The sequence below is a fragment of the Rattus norvegicus genome, chromosome 18 (assembly GCF_036323735.1).
Source record: "Rattus norvegicus strain BN/NHsdMcwi chromosome 18, GRCr8, whole genome shotgun sequence".
Lineage (NCBI taxonomy): Eukaryota > Metazoa > Chordata > Mammalia > Rodentia > Muridae > Rattus > Rattus norvegicus.
In genome coordinates this window covers 6,070,725-6,093,742 of record NC_086036.1, presented here as the reverse complement: position 1 = coordinate 6,093,742, position 23,018 = coordinate 6,070,725, and the positions used below count along the sequence as shown (strand labels likewise).

At 44.2% G+C, this 23,018-nt stretch overlaps 1 protein-coding gene across 4 annotated transcripts in view; it reads left to right on the top strand.

The window, feature by feature from the left end:
* Positions 1-23,018, top strand: part of Ss18 (SS18 subunit of BAF chromatin remodeling complex) — a 121,533-nt gene that overhangs the window by 75,409 nt on the left and 23,106 nt on the right. For all 4 annotated transcript variants that reach the window (XM_063277462.1, XM_006254438.5, XM_006254437.5 and 1 more), the window contains exons 4-5: positions 15,148-15,301; positions 19,431-19,652. In XM_063277462.1, the coding sequence (XP_063133532.1) occupies positions 15,148-15,301; positions 19,431-19,652 (376 nt within the window). The remainder of the gene's footprint in view (positions 1-15,147; positions 15,302-19,430; positions 19,653-23,018) is intronic.

Below are 23,018 nucleotides of genomic sequence, written 5' to 3'. Positions count from 1 at the left end.
ATGTGACTCAGTTGTCCTAAATCTATTTCAGTCAGCTGGGCTGGTTTCTGTTTCTTCCAGGCAACCCATCTGGTCCGAGTCCTCTTTGCAATGTGACTTGTCTTACAGTTGTCTTTGTAGATTCTAGGCAGCTTTTATTGCTTACTCTGGCTGGGCGGGGCTTAGTCAATCTGGTCAGTTTCAGGGGCTTCCTGAAGTTGTTTTGAGTTGTTCATTTCCCTGCTTATTAAAGACCTTCCTGCAGAATGGCATGTGTCGATCTAGGAGGAATATACAACATACAAATACATGTATGGAGGTAAAACACTCATACACATGAAATGAATGAATAAGAAAAATGATACTTTATGAGAAGTGAATGTGGTAAATTTGAGCACAGAAATTAATTTCGGTGTTGTAAATGTCTAGCCTAGAATCTCATCTATTGCTAGATTCTAAGTGCTTTTCTTTGCATTTGTTTTTAAAGTTTACATTTTTCTTTATAATTTAACTAGTACAGAAAAATTTATTCATATATTATCATTAATTATTAACTAATAATACATCTAATGTATTAATTTGCTATTACATGTTAAAAATAGGAAAAAGACATTTCAGATTAATTTACCTGGACTCACCATCCCATAAATTTCATAAATTTTATGTCTCCATAGCTATTTGGTATATTTAATTATTACAAAATAAAATTTTACCTAACATTCATAAAAGGTGAAAATAGAGTGGTCTGTTCTGTTTTATGGTTGTGAGGAAGCTGAGTTCACAAAGGAGGTGTAGGGGTTTAGGAAGAATAGAAATGAACGTATCATTAATAGAATCAACAGAGAGGTTTGAGTAATTAAAAATCATCCAGGGGTTGGGGATTTAGCTCAGTGGTAGAGCGCTTGCCTAGGAAGTGCAAGGCCCTGGGTTCGATCCCCAGCTCTGGAAAAAAAGAACCAAAAAAAAAAAAAAAAAATCATCCAGACACCTGGTGTGGTGGCGGGAGTTCAAGGCCAGCCTAGTCTACCAGACCAGCCAGGACTCCATAGAGAGAGCTCAGAGAATGAGTGAAACATCATTCAAAAGATAAAGCGTTGTTTTGTAGTGATACAGGAGGGAGGATGGGTTGGAGATGGCTGTGATAAGAGAACTTAAGACCTTAGAGACAGGACTTGGTTGTGTACACCTGTACTCCAGCACTTGGGAGATGGAGACAGGATATACTGGAGTTTAAGGCTAGCCTGGGCTGCATGAAGTTCTGTCTTATCTCTCCCAGATTGTCTGTCTGTTCTTCTCTCACACATACAGTTTACAATTAAATGGTTTTTAAAATTATGGGAAACCAACATAATTGATATGTTTTAAATTTTAACTATTAATTCTTAATGGGGAAAATGGTCTTTCTGTTGCCGTAGTTCATCCAAAGTCCATAATGTCGAGAGTTTCATTATTGGAAAAACTTCTTGGATATCACATAGTCTTAGTATTTTCAACCTTGGTCGCATCTCAGAATCATCCAGAAAGTAAAATTACTTAACACTGTCAGTATCTGCATTGTCTGGATGAGACCCTGTCACTGTGCTCTGAAGGCCTGGCTTGACTCGCAGGGCAGGAGGGCCGAGGACCTGTGTCTCCATGCCTCCTGAATGAAGCACTCAGTGACATCATGGTATGTGAGGTGGGCAGAGAAAGATCGCGCATGCCCTGGCAGGGTCAACTTCACTTGAGCTAAGTTATGACTCACTCACATAGCCCGGGAAAGAACTCTATGCAGTGTTGTTACGACGATTGAATGCAGATCCCTGGGCTTAGCATTTAGGAGGGAATCAGTACATAATTGATAGGGTGGTGGTGGAGGTGAAGGCAGAGGGTGGTGGAGGTGAAGGCAGAGTGCGACCGGAGCCTTGCTGGGACAAAAGGCATCGGATGCAGGAGCAGTCGTAGTAGGATGGCCAGGGTACAGTTGCTCAGTGAAGGGCTGGGGACGGATATTTATCTGTTGACCCAGTGGATAGTCATTTGCTAAGTGCATACAAGCACATTTTGATCTTAAAAGAGGGCCGCTGGCAGTTACCTGTCTCACTTTTCACTTTTCAGATTGTAAATAGTACATCTTTAGCCCTTAGAGTCCTTACATTTTAACTTTATTAAGGGTAGCTGTAGTTGTAAGTGACTTGTTTGCAAAGACGGGAAGGCTGATCTATGAGTAAAAGTTGATTTAGAGGATGTAGTTCTATATTTTAGACACAGCTTTCATTCTCTGGCTTCTGATTTTTAGGTGATGTTACATTTAAGATCCTGAAAAGCCGTTGGGTGAAAATTAATGACTTTTCTGTTTTCTAAAAGCTTTAGCAAAATTGGGTTTTTGTTTTTAGGTTCAATGCGAGTTCTAACAGAGCATCATTTAAGGCCCTTCATGACTAAAATTTAATATAGCTATTTTTATAAGTACAATAAAGTAAAAGAACATACGGTATTGTCGAGCATTCTGAACCTTGCAGTGCTCTGCGTGTGTGTGTGTGTGTGTGTGTGTGTGTGTGTGTGTGTGTGTGTGTGTTGCCATGTCACATCTGTTGATCTACTCCTTCCCTCTGCTGTTGTGCATCGAATCCAGGGTCAGCACTTGGTGCCATGGTCCCTGCACTTGCTTTTGTGTCTGTGTGTGCATTTGTACATTGCATGTGGGTATGTGCCGGGGTGCATATGTCATCACCAAGGACAACCTTGGGTGGAAGTCCTCTAGGCTCTTTGGCCTGTGACTTTCTGGGGACCTCTCCCATCTCTGCCTACGAGTTCCTCACGCTACAGCTGGGATTACAGATACCTATGCATCCAGCTTTCACATGAGTTCTGGACTTCATGCTCGAGTGGCAGAATCTTTACTTGGCCCTGTCTTTCTACACCATCTCTGTCTTGCTGTTTAATTTGGCATTTAAATGAAAGGCTTAAATTCTTGTCTGAAGTTATGGAACGGAGCCCTATGTATGAACATTTAAGTCATGGCATAGCATCTGTTGACAAAACAGTATTTTTCCTGACATATTTGTTCTTCGATTTCTCTTTCTTTTAAATTATACGTGTTATCATATGTGCATGTGTATGTAAGTGCAGTTGCCCATGGAGTCCACAGAGGATGTAGGACTGCCTAGGTCTGGGGTTGTGGGTCTTTATAGGATTCCTAACGTGAGTGTGGGAGCTGAACTCGGGCCCCCATAAGAACAGTAACCTTAACCGCAGAGCCATCTCTCCGCTCTCTCCCGTTAGTTTTTAATTTTACCTCTTCTGACGGCTCAGCTCACAACATGAATGTACATGCATTCCTTTGTTTCTTCTCGGTGCACGCAATTCTTCAGGGCGGATTCATTTGTGCTCCTGCTTTCCTGTGCACTTGACTTCACTTTCTCCCTAGAAATAGATGGAGACTATTTCAAATAAGAGACTCCAAATAAGGAGTGTGAGACAAGAATCCCCTCCATTAGACACAACTATTTGCATATTTGACAGTATGACAAAACAAGCAAGGACCTTGTTTGTGACTGTTGTGTGACAGACTTCTGGGGAGACACAGCAAACACATCTGTTCACCTCAGAAAGGGGCCCATGACAGATCAAAGAGCGGGGTCCACCAAACTCCACTGTGGTGAACTAGTGTGTTTTATTGGGGTTACTTAGAGCAGTATAGTGGGAGGGGTTCCTTACAGGAGCAGAAATGACTCGGAACACCTGAATCACTGAGGCCCACCCCAGCATGGGTGACAGCTCCCAAAGCTGGGGACCTGGAGCACACTCCAGCCCAAGGACAGCTCAGCAGGTTGGGGGTCCTTCCAGAAGCTCAGCTGTCAGCCGCCAGCTGGCTTTTTCTGGAGTTGGCTGCTCGCTGCAGATTGACCTCAGTCTGCACAGCCGTTCTGTTCTGAGAGTGACTCTTCCTAGTCTTCACTGCCCATAAACTCTTGGGGAGGAGTGTATATTAGATTCAGTACAGATTAAAGCATCAATACTTACCTGATCTTCTGGGGAAGGGTTTTTGTTTTGTTTGTTAGCATAAAAAGAAGATGCTGTAGAAAGATTTTTATTCCTTCAAAAATGTAGACCAAAGAACTTTGCATGCCTTAAATGGTTATGCTTAAATATGTATTTGACATAGAACAATATATACTATTTTAGAAATACTGTGTGTATTAAAAGTACATTCCAGCAGCAGATGACGTTACCAGCCCTGCTCAGTTAGAGACCGCTCTGTCTACAAGGGAGCTGTTCTGTGTGTGGATGCTCCTCTCTGTGCATGTGCTGTAATATGCTAATACCACGGGCAGCATTTACCAACCTGCTGCTGGTTTTGTTTGGTTTGTGTTTTGTTTGTTTGTTTGTTTGTTTCAGATCTATTCGAGGGAAACAAAAGTATGGTGCCTTCTGGAGAGGGGGAGAGGTTGTTGGCATAGGTATAAAAAAATAGTGAAAGTACCTTCTAATGGAATCTAAAGACTGTCCCTTTCACTTTCGTTAGAAATGTGTTTCAGTATTCCAACAGTAAGAAATGAATAACCTATTGTTTTGTTTTTTTTTTTTAATTGAACACATGTTTGGGCTTGTGTGTGGAGGGCAGAAGTTGACGTCCCGCATTTTCCTCAAGTGTTCTAGGTCTTATTTTTTGTGGCAGGTGTTTTACACAACCTGGTCCTTCCTGTTTTGATTAGGCTGATGGGCCAGCCAGCTCCAGGGAGCTGCTCTATCTGTCGACACTTGCTTTCTCCTCCCGAGTTATACGTGGGTGCTGGAGATCTGGAGTCAGGTCTTCATGTTTGTATGGTACACACGTTACCAACTGAGTCAGCTCCCCGGCCTTATCACCTCTTAATACCTGTACAACTACGCAGACGTGTTCGTAGAGAGCTGGCTCCTGAAGCATTGTTTGTATTAATAAAGCCAGCAAACAGAAGCAAGGGTCAGCATCGAGGATGGGTTAAACAGGTAGATACAGCTGTTAGTAGACTCTTACGCTTGGATAGGGTTAGTCTGTATAACAATAAAGGATAATGACTATAGTGGAATGTTTTAAATTACAGAATGGTGCTGTCCTAGTTTTAAAAATTCAACATATATTCATTTAAGTCTTTTGTTTCAAGAAATGTATATACTAAGATTTTAAATTTCCTAACTGTACTTATTATCATGTGTATAAATGCATCACTTTTGTAATTTAAGCAAATTGGTACAGATGTAAAATAATATAAAGAATGAATATAAATGTGCTAGTTATTTTTGCTGCTGTGACATAATAGCCAAGCAAAAACCTTACGGATTAAAGATTTGCTTTGGCAACACCTTTTCAGAAAAAGGAGACTAATGGCCAGCTGGCTCCACTGCTTTTCCAGCAATATAGAACATGGTGGAGGAAGGCCATGGAAGGAAGCCATTCATTCACCTCCTGGCAACCAGGAAGCCATCAATGGAGAGGGGCTGGGCCAAGGTAGACCCTTCATAGGCATGACCCCAGTGACCAGCTCCTTCTAGTGCGTCCCCCAAATCCCTTACTTCCAACAGCCTACTCAAAATGTAACTCTGCCAGTGGATTAAAGTTGTTTAATCAGAAACTTCATGAAGTGATGGTTTCAGGAAAGAATTCCAGAGACATCCACAAGTGTGCTTTCCCTTTTCCTGGACTCCACTCAGGCAGTCAAGCTGACCTTCAGGACTAACTGCCACACACATAGACTCTGATGTGTGGTATACTTGTAGCTTGCTGGTTGAGTCTTTAATTGTCTGATATTCAAAAGGCCATGAGTTAGATTCCATGTAAAATCGTATGCATCCTTGGGCCTGGAGAGGTGGCACAGTGGTGCCTTAGTTTCCTTTCTGTTGCTGTAAACAGACACCATGACCAAGGCAAGTCTTACAAGGACAGTAATAGGGGCTGGCTTACAGGTTCACAGGTTCTGTCCATTATTAAGGTGGGAGCATGGCAGCAGTTGGGTGGCCTGGTGCAGGCAGAGCTGAAAGTTTATGAGTCTTAACCAAAGAACAAAGTCTGTGATTGGCGTTTCTGAGGCTTCCTTTGTCAGTGTGATTAATCTGAGTCTCTTCAACTCAGCCTCAGTCAGACTCTTTAGACAAGGGCAAAAAGTAGCCACATTCTTCACCAAAATACTACAAGAACAGTTTCTAGGTCACATTGAAATTCTTCACTGAAACCTCTTGGGCCAGATCCAAATGATTGAAATATACTCAGCAAAGAAGTCTTTCATATTCCTACTAGGATAGTTCGTTAAGCCCTACTTAAAGCATTCCACTGCTTTCCAAATCCAAAGTCCCCAAATCCACATTCTTCCAAACAAAAGCATGGTCAGCCCTATCACAGCAGTACCCCAGTCCCTGGGACCAACTTCTGTCCTAGGGTTTTACTGCTGTGAAGAGACACCCTGACCAAGGCAACTCTTATAAGGACAACATTTAATTGGGGCTGGCTTACAGGTTCAGAGGTCCAGTCCATTATCATCAAGGTGGGAGCAGGGCAGCATCCAGGCAGGCATGGTGCAAGAGGAGCTGAGTTCTACATCTTCATCTGAAGGCTGCTAGTGGAAGATTCACTTCCAGGCAGCTAGGGTGAGGGTCTTAAAGCCCACGGCCACAGGGACACACCCACTCCAACAGGGCCACAGCCTCTAATATTACCACTCCCTGGGCCAAGTGCATGGAAACTGTTACAACCAAGGCAACTAATAAAAGAGCTTCTTGGGGGATACAGTTGTGGGGGCTAGAGTCCATGCCGGGAGCATGGCAGCTGCAGACAGGTGCTGGAACAGTAGCTGAGAGCTCATAGCAGAGAACACCGACTGGGCCGCCTGGAATTTTGAAACCTAAAGCTGAGTGACACACCTCCTTCCAGGAAGGTCACACCTAAGTATTTCCAAATGCTCAGCAACTGGAACAAACTTCGCAGTGTGTGGCCGAGTGTGTTGTGTGGCCGAGTGTGTGGCCGAGTGTGTGGCCGAGTGTGTGGCCTCTGGGGGCCATTTTCATCCAAACCAGCACACGGGATCGCAGCGCCCACATGAAAAGCTGACCGTGTGTGACCATGTGCATATGCAACCCACGGGCTGTGCTTGAGGAGGTGAAGATCGGCGGCAGCCAGCTTAGCTCGCATGTTAAAGTCTTTGTTTCCCATAAGCATTGTCCTCAGCCCTTTGTTTTATTTGTTTTGAAGCATATTCTAGAAAATTCCTGTCCCCGAAAGGGTGATGCGTTTGCTCTCTTATTTAAACTTTAGTGGTGGTGATGCCTGTTTCTCCACCACTTGGGAGGCTGGCTTAGGACAATCACAGGTTCCAGGACCACCTGGCCTGCAATAGTAGGTCCAGTTTCAGTTTAATGGATTAAGAACGACTGTTCAGTAATTAGTATGCTGGAGTTGGATAAACGTGGGTTGCCAGTCTCTTGTTAGGAAATACTTGCTTTCATGAATGAGAATGAATAAGTTGATTGGGAACCTGGTACTAAATCTAGGGAGTGTCCAGGTAGTAGACTAAGCACAGACCCCCCCTCAACACACACACACAGACACACACACACACACACACACACACACTCCCACTCCCCCCACCCCCCTCTGAGGCTTGGGATCCAGGGAGTCTGAGTGGGAGCACCAGCTGTGGAAAGCCGCCCAGCCAGGTCTCGTGGTTAGTTGCTGAGGTTTTTTTAACTAGCTTTCTACTCAGGGATAAGATGATTCAGTTTTGGGAATTAATTGATGATACCAAACTCCTGCAGAAATTCAATACTTGTCATGATGGAATCCCTTCCTAAGCTGTTTAAGATAGATGTGTGGTCTATATGATATATGATGAATATATGTACACATATGTATATATCCATTGTGTGTGTGTGTGTGTGTGTGTGTGTGTGTGTGTGTATGTGTGTGTGTGTGTGTGTATTCACTTTGGAAAGACTAATTAGGCCAAAAGGTAAGGTGAGCGTGCCACGGTGAGGCTACATGCCTCTGTGCTGGCTAACAAGGCTCTTGTTTATGTGTATCACCTTTTATCAGTTTAGCCATGTTAAATGTACATTTTTCCTCTTGTTGGTTTTGATTCTTAGGTTTCTGTGTCATTTTAGTGCCTCCTTGTGGGAGCTTTATTAATGCCAGTTGTACTACAAATAAGAAAGCTAAGGATTGTGTTTGTAGTGCTGTGTTTGTAGATAATGAATTTGATATAATGATTTCTATTTTAATGGAAAACTATGATATCTTCAAGCTCATTAGTTAATTGAAAATATAGTTTATAATATGTCAGGCTGTAGCAATTAGTGCTTTTGAAGTGTCAGTGAACAAATCAGCCAGAAATCCCCTCTCTCTTGGATCTTTCTTCCATCAGGCAAGGCAAGTGCAATAAAAGACCGTGTCGGTGTTGAGAGATGGTGGGTGTGGTGAGGGAAGGCGGAGAGCAGGAGAGGTGCTGGGGATACTGGGGGCTGCAGGGTAGAACTGCATGGTAAAAGCTGCTCGTCATTGAGAAGGGGACCTTGGGACAGAGTAAGGAGAGACAAGTCAACAGAAGATTGCTTCTCGGGCTATTCTAAGGAGCTGAGTTTCTCCTAAAATTTGAGAGTTGTTCTAACAGGACCCTGTAGGCTGTACAGAAGAGAGCAGGCTGAAGGAATCAGGAGGCAGCTGTTAAGCCAGAGATGTAGCAGTAGCCACACCAGGGTGAAAGTCCAGGAGGAGGTAGATGTGGGCACATCCCAGGTTAGAGTAGAGGCCAGAGGATGCTCAGAGAATGTAATGCCAGCCGGGATGAGAGAGAGAGAGAGAGAGAGGTGTTGGGGTGGCCCCACCGTTCCAGGGTAGAACCGGCTTCATGAGACTCGGGCTAAGTTGATTTAAGCATGGATGATGGTCAAGCCTTTGCATCTGTAGGGTTTCCAGGAGAGGTGACGGTGAGGGTGGGAGGAGGGCTGGTGCTGTGGAGGAGTGCTGGGAGCATGCCCAGGGCCCAGGGTCAGATGAGTCAGGCCCCAACACTGGGGACAGCAGACACTCAGTGAAAGGTCTCGAATCTAGATTTCATAATCATTTCTCAAATACTTATCAAGTTGATACTGGATGACTGGAGGCCCCAACAGTTAGCAAATAATTATGGCCCTCACCTTTATTCAACCTACTGCACAGTAGAGTTGACGGACAGTGCCCACTGACACACGGGAAGTGAACAGAGCGGCGCAGCAGAGGCTTCTGGAAGTAGACAGTAGGGCCCGTTATTCTCATGCCAGGAAAGGGATCAAGTGCAGTAACCTCTTACATGCCGTTCATCCACAGTAAAAGCGTCCATTCAAGGTATAGGTGACCTTACTACTCCTCAGATAATGCTCTCATCCCGAGTTTTCAGTGTCCCTTTCTTGGCTAGTTTTTAATTCTTTGACCTTTTTCTAATTGACTGTAGGACTTCAAACTCAATGCCGGGTTTCAAACCCAGGGCCCTATAAAGAAGTCTTTGTTATCTTTATCTGTATTTCTCACATGCTTTCTACTCTGAAATTTGTCTTGGTCTGCTTGAGACATCATTGGATGAGTAGCTCTCGTGAATGTTCACGTTCCTATACCAAGGTTATGACGGTATGCCTGCATTCCCTTAGAAGTGTGGCTTATGCAGCTGACCAGCATGCATGAGGTCCTAGGTAGAGTTTCTGGTAGGGGCAAAAAGAAAAGTTTATCACATATCACAGTTATCAGCGCCATCTATTGGAAAGTGTTCATTGCCCACTAAATGTCACTCACCGTTTTCTTACTGTACATGTGAGTTCTTCATTACAGCCAACATTTAGGCTCTTTTTTTGGTTTGTTTGTCTGTCCTTGCACCAAGCTCATGTTTTTATTATGATATGTTGTAGTTTGCCTGTAATCATTCTTAGGACTGCCCTGGATGTTCCTTCACGTGTAGATGTGAGAATGATTTTGTGACTTTCTGGGGTAAGCATACATATCATCTGTAGGTTGACTTTAGGGAAAGCCATTATCCTTGAGCATTGAGCAAAGGTGGCACGTCCTTCTGTTGCAGTCTTTGTTCTCAACAGTGCTCCCTTCAGATACCGCGCATCTCTTCTCGTGATAAATGCTGTCAGGTGGTGATTTCGTTTCCAGCTTGTGGGAACTACGAAGTAAATAATGGGTGATGTAGTCACGTCCTCTATGTGTGTGCTCTGTCGTGTACCTGTGAGGAAGCTTTCCTTCCCCAGTCGTCTTGTTGCTGTTTTCTAGTTTACTTCTGACATTAATTTGCTTGTTGTTTTTTTTAACCAAGTCCCAGTGTTAGCAAATATTTTTGTCTGTTTCTTAACTGCCAGGGTTTGGCAAGAGTGCTCTATCTCACTAGTAAGATGGTGTTGGTTGTAAAGGTTTTGTAAGTCTTACTTGGTTGTGAATGCTTCTCTTGCTCTTTTGGAAAAGAATGATGATTTTATTAAGTGGGTTTGTGGGAGCCATGCGTGCTGTGGGCTCAGAGGACACTGGGCTCCTTCTAACTTAACCGGGTTCTTGGGGTCACTCTCTGTCGTTAGACTCGTACTGTGGGGCTCAAGCACCCTTGGCTGCGAGCCGCCTGGCCAGCTCCACAGTCGCTGAGGGCTGTCATGCGTGAGTATTAGTTTCTCAGACGCTGTCTCTCGGTGAGAATCCTGTAGACCTCACTTTGGTTCGCCACACTGTGCCGTTTCCACAGGTCATTGCGCCCACCCGGGGCCCTGCAGGGATGGACGTCCATTGCGTATGATGCCCTGGACTTGATTTGCTCCTGTTGTTCAGTGGTTTTTAGTGTCTGAAAACATGTCCTGCAAGTTTCCATCCTGCACTGTCTGTGTCAGGGAATAATGGGCTTGTACAGAAGGGAACCTGCTCTCCTTATTTTTGATCTCTGAAAGGTTACATATGAATTTCTATTTTTCCCTTTTTATTCCTAAGTGATTTAGACATGAGATCACAATAAAAGCTCACAAGGAGATTTCTTCAGGAAAGATTTTAAGTCATGGATTAGGTGTTTTTTGTTTGTTTATTTGTTTGGTTTTGGTTTGGGTTTCTGTTTTGATTTTTTCAAGACAGGAGCTTCTCTGTGTAGCCCAGGCTGTGCTGGAATTAGCTCTGTAGACCAGGCTGGCTGAACACTGAGAGATCTGCCTCCCAGGTATGCCTAGATCAGGTATTTTTAATAGAGAAAATTTTGCATTTACACCTCTTCTTTTTTCTTTTCTTGGTGCCAGGACAGTCCAGGGCCTGCTGTTTGCTAGTTGCCCTAGTGCTGAGGTACCCCGCCCCTCGGGAGCTGCCCCGCCCCTCGGGAGCTGCCCTGCTCCTTGGACTGTTTTTGTGTCACCTTTCTTCAAGCTAAATACGTCAGAAGCCCTGTCTACTTTGTCTGATTTTCAGATGCCTTGTTTAAACTCATTCTGAGGCCTCTCACTGTCTCTTTCTCTGACTTCCTCTCTCACTGTCTCTTTCTCTGACTTCCTCTCTTGTCTTAGTCCTCTCTGGTTTTGCTTCACAGATCTTTGAGGTTGTATTATGAAGTGTTCACCACTCTCACTTGCCAGCCCTTGCTGTTGAATGAATGGCTGTTTGTCTTGGAGAGCAGCTCTCCTTCCTTGTGCTGGCGATGATTGATGCCAGGGCCCTGTGCTTTCCAGTGCTGTGCGGAGCTGCCCAGGCCCGCAGTATGTCATTGCTGTTACGGATGCTGATGGTAATGTGTGCTTACTGATGCCTTCATTCATTCATTTCTTCCATACGCACCCAAGTACATGTTCTTGTATAGTAACTTGCTTTTTAAAAGATTTATTTAATTTCTTTTGTGTGTTTGAGAGTTTGTCTGCATGTCTGTGCACCACGTATGTACCAGTTGGCTGCAAAGGTGAGAAGAAGAAGCTGGGATTTCAGGTTGTGAGCTGTCCTTCAGGTGCTGGGAGCTGAACTGTCGGAAGAACAGCCAGTGCCCTGCACTCCTCAGCCACATCTCTGCTCACCTTAAAGAATTTTTATTTCATCGTCAAGTTGGACAGAGAATATTTTATTTTAGTATAGAGTCTGGGCTAGCTTGTTGTCTTTCTGTGTATTGCCTTAACCACTGTAAGGGGTCATTTTATTAGCTTTGGAAAGCCCTTAGCCAGTGTTGTCCATCGTGTGCACTCTCTAAATCAGTTAGATGATGTATTTGGTTTATAGTTCTCTGCCAGGACTGCACGCCAGGGCAGCTTCTCAGCTGCGTCCCAGCCATGAGCACCCTTTGCTTGTGTCTTCTCTTTCTTCTCCATTGTTTCTGTGAATTATCTCCGGTCTTGTTTATTTTTCTGGCTCCCTTAAACCTTATAGACATTTTCCATTTTCCTGGTGTGGCATGGAGCACGGTTATTTTATGTGCTTGCTGGGTCTTTGTTACGTTTGGGATTGGGGAGGTTGTTCAGTGTAAAGAGGCTTGTTACCAAGCCAACAATGTGAATTGGATCCCCAGGACCCACCTAGTGAAAATAGAAAACCGACTCCCTCAAACTGCCTTCTGACAATGGCCCCCATCCCCAATACACACATGATAAAAATTTTAAAAGTTAATGTTACCCTTGTTTCTCTCACTTGTCCATCCTTTTGGAATGAAGTAAGATTCAATAGTCACTACGTTAGCCACACAACTCAGTGACCCTGTAGCATGCTCACAGCTGTGCAGCCTTAACCACTGTGTCGTTTCAAACACACGAAACCTTGTATCTGCAGCTGGATAGCTGGCTCCGTGGCTAAGAGCACAAGCTGTTTCTGTGAAGTCCTGGGTTCCGTCCCCAGCCTGAATGGTGGCCCACAGCATCTGTAACTCAGTCCTGCAGGATCAAAGCTCCCTGCTGAGCTCCTTTGATACCAGGCAGGCATGTGGTGCACATGTGTACATACATGTAAAACACCCGTACATTAAAAACCTTATAAACGAAAACCCTCATATCCGACACCACTAAATCTCGATTCTCCCTTCTCCTTCTCATTGGGCAGCTCTCTGGCCTTCTCTCTGTCTCTGCTTTTGCCTGTTTTGCTCATTTATAAAACTGGAGTCATGTGCTGCCCTCATCTGTGCAGCCTTTCTGCTTTGCTGACCTTAGGCATCCCTACCACCGTGTTTCTGTGTGGCCAGACAGTACCCACTGTATGATGTGCAGGTTTTGTTTATCACTTGGGGGTTCTTCTGATGGATCCCTGAGGGAGTGCTTTATCTACATGTGCAGGACCATGTGTTCATCTCTAGAACGTGTACAGGAGTTGGCATGGCCAGATTCAGTGCTGCCTCTGTGTTAAACTTGTTGAGTGACATTTGCCATGGCACCTGCATCCCCACCAGGATGTGGGAGTTTCTGTCCCCTACCATTGCTTGCTGATTCGTCACGGCCATCCTGCTGCTGCTGGATGTCTACTTCTGTTTTTCACAATACCCTGAAACAACAGTCCACATCTGTGTTGTTTTCTTGCAAAGGGAGCCATGGCCTTTGGTGTTGAGATACCCAGAGATTACCTTAAGTTTGGTGAGGCTCAGGTAAGATGCTGTGTCCTCTCCAGAAGGCTTGCGTTCCTCCTGAGAGCCTTGTGGGCCTGCACAAGCCATCTGCTTCACTGTCACCTCCTGGCTACTGTTTCCCCATGGTTCTCCTGATCTTTTATACTTTTCTTTTTTCTTGTTGTCAGAGAGTCCAAAGAATTCTAGCTTTCTGCTGGGCTCATCGTGTGTATAACACAGTGCAGGTAAAGGCCAAGGTGTAGTGTGTGGTTCAGCATTTGACCCCCCTTACTGGAGCGGTAGCCCTCAATTCCTCCACCCAAAGTAAGATTATGATTTCATGCTCTTTTAAAAAAAAAAATGAAATCAGAACCAAATTGTTAAATGCATAAACTTAGGCAAAGATCTGGGGTTGGGGATTTAGCTCAGTGGTAGAGCTCTTGCCTAGGAAGCGCAAGGCCCTGGGTTCGGTCCCCAGCTCCGAAAAAAAAGAACCAAAAAAAAAAAAAAAAAAAAAAGTTAGGCAAAGATCTGAAGATGAGATTTAAAAATTCTAAATGTTAGTGATTTACTGGATTTACTGTTAAAGAGATTAACAGTTGTGATTTTGTTTTTCTAAGTGGTGTTGGCTGAAGAACAGTGTGTCTGTCTGCTCTGTGCTGCTGTGTTCACATCTGCAAAGCTACATCTAGAGGTGGCAAATGTGAGAACTGCTGACTGGGTGTTACCCTAAGGTCTGGAAGGAAAGGCAGGATAGACGTGTGGATTATAATTTGACTACATGCATGTGTGTGTGTGTGTATAGACGTGTGGATTATAATTTGACTACATGCATGTGTGTGTGTGTATGTACATGTGTGTCTGTGTGTGTGCTCATGAGTGTGTGTGTATGTGTGTGGGTGTATGTATGTATGTGTATGTGTGTGCATTTGTATCTGTGTGTGTGTATGTGTGTTTGTGTGTGTGCACGTGAGCATATGTGTAAATACATGTGTGTGTCCATGTGTGTCCATCCTTTCAGTCTTTTGTGAACTGTCAGGGTTAGTGAGTGGTTTTCATTAGGATTGTCAAAGACATCCTTTAGAGTCCACTGTCTGTACCCTCGGAGGCCATTGGTAACATCCCCAACCTAGAGCAGTGACTGGCACAGAAATGCCGAGCCAAGCTGTTGGCTTCTGTTTGAAAGTGTCCTTCCAGTGCCTGCTAGCTCTAAGTATAAAGGACGGCATTCTCTGAGACTTCTTGCTCCTCCTTACGTGCTTTGCTGCTGTTACCGCATTTGCAGGTAACAGTATACTATTAGTAAACATCCAGATATCTTCAGAAGGAAAGGAGACTTAGTTTTTGAATGTAATTTAAATAACAGTAGACATGTTAGAGATCATAAATAAACAAACAGAAAATCTGTATAGCCTGTTAGAAAATCTCTTTCCCTGAGAGATTTTAACTGTAGTCTTCTTTCCAAGGCACTTGAAGTTATGAGGGGTATTAAATATGATATTAATAAACGCATCATTAAAATGCATTGGAAGACACTGAAATGCAGTTATTGTTTTGTTTATATGCAGTTTAGTCATATAGACAGCAGCGGATCCATATGAATCTCTCATACATTATTCTGTTGTTTCTCTTGTTTGACTGAGCTGTCTTCTTTCAGCCGCCTACACAGAATGTGCCTATGGGTCCTGGAGGGATGAGTCAGAGTGGCCCTCCACCCCCTCCCCGCTCTCACAGCATGCCTTCAGATGGAATGGTGGGTGGGGGCCCTCCTGCACCACACATGCAGAACCAGATGAACGGCCAGATGCCTGGTAAGTTTTTCTCCTCTAAGACATTAGCACCAGAGTTGCTTAGCAACTGAAACGACGTGGGGGCTCGGGGGATGCTAGATTGCTGATGACAAAACTGCTTTGAATGCCCCCGAGTCCACGCTCTCCGAGTGTGTTAGCTGCAGAACTACGTGACCTGTATTCAGTGTTTATCAGGCTGCCCTTGGGCTTTGATGCAGCTGACACACAGCATTCCTCTGATGAACAGAACTGGCTAAATTTAGTCTGTCTGAAACTGTGCGATACACTTAGCTTTAGAAGCTTTTCCGGGGGGTAGGGAGATTGAGCCATGGCTTAAGAGTTAAAACCTGTCCATGAAAAGGTACCATCATGTTTATTTACCTGAAAATATATTGATCTCAGAAATAGGGACACTGTAAAGACCATGTGGAGGCAGGAACAGAATCGCCCAGAAGTGCCTAGGGGACTTAGGATTTCTTTGCAGATATTTCTGAGGCCAAATCTAGATTCTTCCTAGTACATAGTTTATAGCGTATGATTAATATGGAAGTTGATTTAGAAGCAGTATTAAAGGCTGAAGACTAATGTACGCTTTCTTACACTCTGAGTCCTTCCCTAGCTGTAGCAACAGAACAACAGGACCTTCTTAGGCCATTTGGGTGCTTGTCTAGTTACCTTCTAAAGAAAGTTTCATCGAAACTATTGTGTTTTTATAATAAATTGTCCATAGCATAGATTTTGATAAAGCGTACTCTCCTTTTAATATGAGAATATTTTTACTTTCTGGGGACAGGTTGCTTTCACTAGCCAAACAGAAAAGAGTGCTGTTTAGTTAGCAATAGAGTAAATTAACAGAACCATTTTTATGATTAGTCTGAATTAATTGAAATGTCCAGCATGGTCTCTTCCTTGGCTGGCTGTGCCGTTGGTTGCATTGGTGTCCGAGGAGGACAGACAGACTGAAAGAATCCAAGGGAGAGCATTGAGCCGAGAGACGAGATAGCCTGCGTTAGAAGATTGGTGTGCAGCCGCTAACGGAGGGGCTGGACGGTGTTTCTGCCGCTCTCCTCTGTCTCCTCTGAGGTTTGAGATGGCCCCCGCACAGCGTGCAGATAGGAGTGTAGAGCAGTACTTTTTAGTCTCCAGTTGGACTGCAGTTGAGAGGAAGCTGCTTGTCAAGTCCACATTGTGCTAGCCCAGGTTAGCCAGTTGTGAGCTCTGAGTTTGTGTGGTAGAAACTTTGATTAGAATTCTTAGCCAACTCTCCAGATTACAGTGAGGCCCAAGACCAAGGAAACCGCTGAGAAGCAGGTAATTATTGTTCGCTTGACATGTTGGTTTATCTCTAAAGCCTTATGCAATTGAGATGTTCTTATTAAAATTTTTAAATGCTATTATGTCTGTGGATGTGTACGGAAGTCAGGGAAATTGAGGAGTAGCCGGCTGTCTGCCTTGCTAGGCAGGGTCTTTTTCTGCTGCTGAACCTGGATACTCCAGGCCACTTGGCCTGTGACTTCTCTTGTGTTTGCCCCCGTCGCTCTGCAGTGCTGGGGTTTGGGTGTGTGCCCCTGTGTTGGACTTTCTGTGTAGATTCTGAGCATTGAGCTTAGATCAGTAGTCTTACACAGCAGGAAATAAGTTTAACCTGCTAAGCCATCCCTCCCACACCCACAAGAGCAAAGATTATCAATTAATGAAGAGATTTTCTAGAATACTATAGAGCTTCAAAAGCAATTTCTAAATACCCATTACTGTCTTAAAAGTACAAAGTTTACTGTTTGGTATAAGGGTATTTGGAAGGCCACTAGCTTACATTTTCTTCCATGTGTTTTTAATTTCCTAGCATAGTTTTAATAATTCACTTACATAATCTTAATTTCAGGGTCGCTTACATCATTTAGTGTTGGCTACAAAAATTAATCTTAGCTTTTTTTTTCTTTGAATCAAATTTATCAAAAAGAAATTTGATGTTGCTGGCTTTTGTTTTTTGTTAAGCTTAGAAAGTAAATCTCCGTGCCTGTGGAACCAAAATCAAAAGGGGTGCAGAAGTTCCTGCGCCCCTCGCCCTCCAGATGCTTGGTTCTGGGTCTGGGGAGAAAGAAAAGGATCGTGGCAGCTGGCTGGCTGGCTTGCTTGCTTCCTTCCGTCTGTCCGTCCGTCTGTCCTTCCTTCCTTTTTTCCTTCCTTCCTTCCTTCCTTCCTTCCTTCCTTCCTTCCTTCCTTCCTTCCTCCCAGAAACACCCTTTATATAAGCTCTTCCACAGAGCTTATATACAGAGTGCTGTCTCATTCTCTTTGGTGGCCATGCTGCATCCTTTTTTTAAAAAAAGAATTATTTTTATTATCTTTATGGTTTGTTTTTCTAATGTGTGTGTGGTGCCTGAGGAAGCCAGAGAAGGGTATAGGAGCCCTTGGGACTATAGTTACCAGCAGTTGTGAGTTGTGGCGAGTTCTGGAAATCAAACCCCAGCGCTCATTGAACCACGAGCCATCCTCTGGTATCACACCCTTCTTTGTGGATGTGTCTGATCTGTATGCCATTTCCTGGTGACAGAAATGAAGCTTACAGTGTTTTTGGTATGTCTATGCACATGTATATATTTGTGCATCTAGACAAATATATACCCCAAAGCTTTCTCCGTGTGGGTTCCTAGCAGTTAAATTATTAGGTGTAGTGGGACCCGCCTATACTCCCAAGCCGTGAAAGGTGGGAGGTTAAGGAGTCTCTGGCCATCCTTTGCTGCATGGTGAATTGAGGCCAGTCTGTGCTACAGGACATTTTGTGTCATCAAGACAAACCAAAACCAGGACATTTTAAAATCTGCTAATCATTGCAAAGCGCTCTGTATAAAGCAGTACTCTAATAATCTAGTAATAATCTAGTAATCTGCTGATCATTGCAAAACGCTCTGTATAAAGCAGTATTTACGTGGATTTGCATTGCTTCAGCTGTGTACGAAGTGTTTCTTCACAATGTGCTGGATCAGAGCTTTGAGGCAGGACCGTCTGAACCTAGACTTCACTGATTGGGCTAGACGAGCTGACCAGCAAGCCCAGGGATTACAGGCATGTGCTGTCTCTCCCTGCATTTTACATACATTCTGGGGATCCAAATCCAGGTCTTCATGCCCACATGGTTAGCTCTTATCAACTGAGCCAGGTCCTCAACTTCTGTTTATTTTTATATAGCTAAATTTATCCATTTATTATAGCTCTGAGCTTCTAAGCATACTTAAGGCCTTCCCTTTCCAGGATTGTTTCCAAAGTTCTCATATTTGAAGTTACATTTTATGATTTGTTTTTCTTTTCTTTATATTTTTTTGAAGATTTATTTATTATTTTCATATATGTATGTATGTGGGTACACTGTAGCTGTCTTCAGACACACCAGAAGAGGGCATTAGATCTCATTACAGATGGTTGTGAGCCACCATGTGGTTGTTGGGAATTGAACTCAGGACCTCTGGAAGAGCAAACAGTCTGTGCTCTTAACAGCTGAGCCATCTCTCCAGCCCGTGTTTTTCTTTTAACGTTTAGTTTTCCACTAATTAATTTGTTTGTTCACTTTACAGCCCAATATCTGGTCCCCTTTTCCTCTCAGTCTCCCCCTCCCTTCTCCCCTTCTCTGGGAAGGGGCAGTTTAAATTTTTTCTACATATGAAATTAGTTGTTGTAGAAGGAATGAGGTAGGGACCCTACTGGATGCTTTTTCCAAACATGCTGTCCAGTCATCCCGCCTTCTTGCTAAATTCTCCATCTGTTCCCATAACTATAAACAATACCATTGTTGTTTACTGCTTACTATTTTATCTGTTTGACATATTTTTTACACTCTTGTGCTTCACTGACCTGTTCATCTGTTTGCTTTTGTGTGCCACTACCGTGCAGTACTGCTCCGTGTCCCAGCAAGCTAGTATTCCTTCCTGTTCCTCTCCAGACAATTCCTGTTTTCCAAGTTTCCTCAGCACTAAACTAGCAAAATAACATGTACCTTATCAGATTACCATTTGAGCTCTCTGCTTGTTTCCTGTTGATTAAACAGTCAGCTGGCTGCTTCGGCTGCTAGCTCAGTAATGATAAAGGAGACCTGTACCATGCACCTCCGTAACTCGTAACTCTGATTGTCCGTTCTGACCGTTTCTCTTTGAAGGGCCTAACCATATGCCAATGCAGGGACCTGGACCCAGTCAGCTCAGCATGACGAACAGCTCCATGAATATGCCTTCGAGTAGCCACGGCTCCATGGGAGGCTACAACCATTCTGTGCCATCGTCCCAGAGCATGCCCGTGCAGAACCAGATGACAATGAGTCAGGGGCAGCCAATGGGAAACTATGGTCCCAGACCAAACATGAATATGCAACCAAATCAAGGTAACTGCCTGCAGCACTCCTGCCCCTCTCTTCCCCAGCTCCAGCTCCTTCATGCCCCTCCTGTCCCAGCTCAGGATCTCCTTCTTATTATTGGGGTGTGTGTGTGCGTGTGTGAGCGTGTGTGTGTGTGTGTGTGTGTGTGTGTGTGAGCGTGCATGCGTGCGAGCGTTTATGTGTGTGCGTGTGCGTGTGTGTCACCCTCTAGCTGTAGGATGCCTTGTGGAGTCTTCTCTGTGCCCATTGGCATTTCACCTGGCATTGCCATGCTGGTCTTGTTTAGGCGACTGTTGCCCTGAGATTTCACAGGTACATTTTCCCTGTTGTGTAGTAGACACTGTTGGTCACCAGTTAACCTCTGGCTCTGGCTCTTACAAGCAGTCTGGTGGACCAGGAACTTTTTAAGATACATCTACTGTGTAGTTGAAGCTGGCCCAGACCTGTGGAAGTTCTGCCTCAGGTCTCCATTGCTGAACTGCAAGCTAAGCTGCAATTTGGAGCGTCTGTTCTCTTGAGTGGAATGTGTATTTGTGTTGGTCGTGTGAGACAGCCTCTGTCTTAAGTGTGAACAGCCTCTGTCTTAAGTGTGAACCGAGTCACAGTTGTGTGCACAAGAAGCAAAATCGAGTTGAGGCTGCCTGGAGTCTTTTTATTTGTGTTTAAAAATTAAATTGCACTCTGTTTGCCTTTTGCACCTTTTATTTGGGGTTCTGTGTTGAATTGTTTCATATGCTAGCCACTGGGTAAGTCGCATTAGAAAACAGGCACACAGTTTGTCCTCATGAGCAAACTGGCCAGCCATGTTCTTGCTGGGGCTGGTAACTCCAGATGGCTTTTCCAGTGTTTGAAGCAGGGAAGGGTTTGCCTTCCAGTGTTTAGTGGGGGTGTCTCTGCACCCTAGCTAGCTGCTTAGCATGGAGTGTACTACAGTTTATTACTAGCCTTAGTGAAGTTGTTACTGTGTTTCTCTTTCAAGCATCCTGTAAATAATGACTAAAAGCCAGTAAGTGGTGCTCCGTTTGCTAATTGCTATGTTAAAGTATTTGGCACATGGCCATTGTAAAGCTATGAGTTTGCTCATGAAGGCAAACTGTGTGCCTGTTTTCTAATGTTACTTACCCAGTGGCTAGCATATGAAACAATTCAACACAGAACCCCAAATAGAAGGTGCAAAAAGCAAACAAAGTGCAATTTAATTTTTAAACACAAAATGTAGTAAGCCTCAAATTTGATAATACAAAAAAAAAAAAATCAGACCACTCAGGTACTCAGATAAAGGAAGTTGGGCTTGTGTTAAAATTGTTTATGATGAAATATTATAATTTCAAAATACGAATACAGTTATATAATTTTGATTAGAGGTGCTCAAGTCGTGGTGACCTATTGAATCAAAAACTGATTTGGCAAATAAAAGTTTCATTAAAACGTTTTTTGTTTGTTTTATCAGAAAACCTTTCTTTTTTTTTTTTTTTTTTTTTTTTTTCCCTTTTTTTTGGAGCTGGGGACCGAACCCAGGGCCTTGCGCTTATTAGGCAAGTGCTCTACCGCTGAGCTAAATCCCCAACCCCCAGAAAACCTTTCTTTAGGTAGTTTTTATAACAGTAAGGTATCTTTAAATAGTTTTTCCTGTTTAGACTTAGAAACGTGGCAGAGATGAGAGCACACCACATTGCAAATAGTCCTTTTTTAGGAAGCTTGGAAAAATTCTAAAAACGAAAGGGAACTTTTTTTGCATCCTCACCTCTTAAAAATTTCTTTCAGGAACAAAAGTTCAGTCCTTGGTACTGCCCCGCCCCCAGGTCTCAGATTTAGTCAAGAGTTGCTTTAATGTTTTTGTTTGCATTGAAAATGGCGAAAATCCTCAGACAGCCCCAGATTTCCATGTTTCTCTCTGTATTAAGAAACACTGGAAGATGCTTAACAGTACTTGTCTTGTTTTCTCCTGGGCGTGTTGTTTTGTTGGTTAAGGTTTATTGTGTGTGTGTTTGTGCTTGCCTGCATGCATGCCTGTGTACATGTGTGTGCGCTGCCTTTGGACGTCAGAAGAGGGCATCCCTGGGACGGGAGTCCGGTTGTGGGGCACCATGTTGATACTGGGAGCCTCTGTAAGAACAAGTGCTCTTAACCACTGAGCCACCTCTCCAGCCCCTGGTTGTTCAGTTTGAGAAATAGTTTTGTTGTGTAGTCCTGGTTGGCCTTCCTCAGCCTGGTAAATTCTGAGATTACAGTCATGTGCCACCATTTTTATTAAAAGGGTTTCTGAGTCGTGAAAACTAAATATTGGTGAAATTCTAAGATGAAGCTTTTGGTTAGGGTCATTTAATACCATGAGCTCGAGAAAAGGAAAGGAAGGTTCTGTCAAGTGAACCATCTTACTTGAAAAAACTAACAGCTGAGTTCTGTGGCATTAACTGGAGCATTGTATCATTTACCAATATATTTGTTATTAATGTGTAGTGATATTTCTGCAAACTGACTGGCTGCCTTACAGCTTTTCCTTCTTGCTGGGGCTGTCCCCACAAGTGCAGACCTCAACCACACTAGTATTCTGTCCCCACAAGTGCAGACCTGTATTCTGCCACCGAGCTACACCTTGAGCCCCCCACCCCAACCCCAGAGCACTGCAGGGCAGTCTAAAGCACTCATTCTAGGAGCACTGCAGGGCAGTGTAAGGCACTCATTCTAGGAGCACTGCAGGGCAGTGTAAGGCACTCATTCTAGGAGCACTGCAGGGCAGTGTAAGGCACTCATTCTAGGAGCACTGCAGGGCAGTGTAAGGCACTCATTCTAGGAGCACTGCAGGGCAGTGTAAGGCACTCATTCTAGGAGCACTGCAGGGCAGTCTAAAGCACTCATTCTAGGAGCACTGCAGGGCAGTCTGAGGCACTCATTCTAGGAGCACTGCAGGGCAGTGTAAGGCACTCATTCTAGGAGCACTGCAGGGCAGTGTAAGGCACTCATCCTAGGAGCACTGCAGGGCAGTCTAAAGCACTCATTCATTCTAGGAGCACTGCAGGGCAGTGTAAGGCACTCATTCTAGGAGCACTGCAGGGCAGTGTAAGGTACTCATTCTAGGAGCACTGCAGGGCAGTCTAAAGCACTCATTCTAGGAGCACTGCAGGGCAGTGTAAGGCACTCATTCTAGGAGCACTGCAGGGCAGTGTAAGGCACTCATTCTAGGAGCACTGCAGGGCAGTCTAAAGCACTCATTCTAGGAGCACTGCAGGGCAGTGTAAGGCACTCATTCTAGGAGCACTGCAGGGCAGTCTGAGGCACTCATTCTAGGAGCACTGCAGGGCAGTGTAAGGCACTCATTCTAGGAGCACTGCAGGGCAGTCTGAGGCACTCATTCTAGGAGCACTGCAGGGC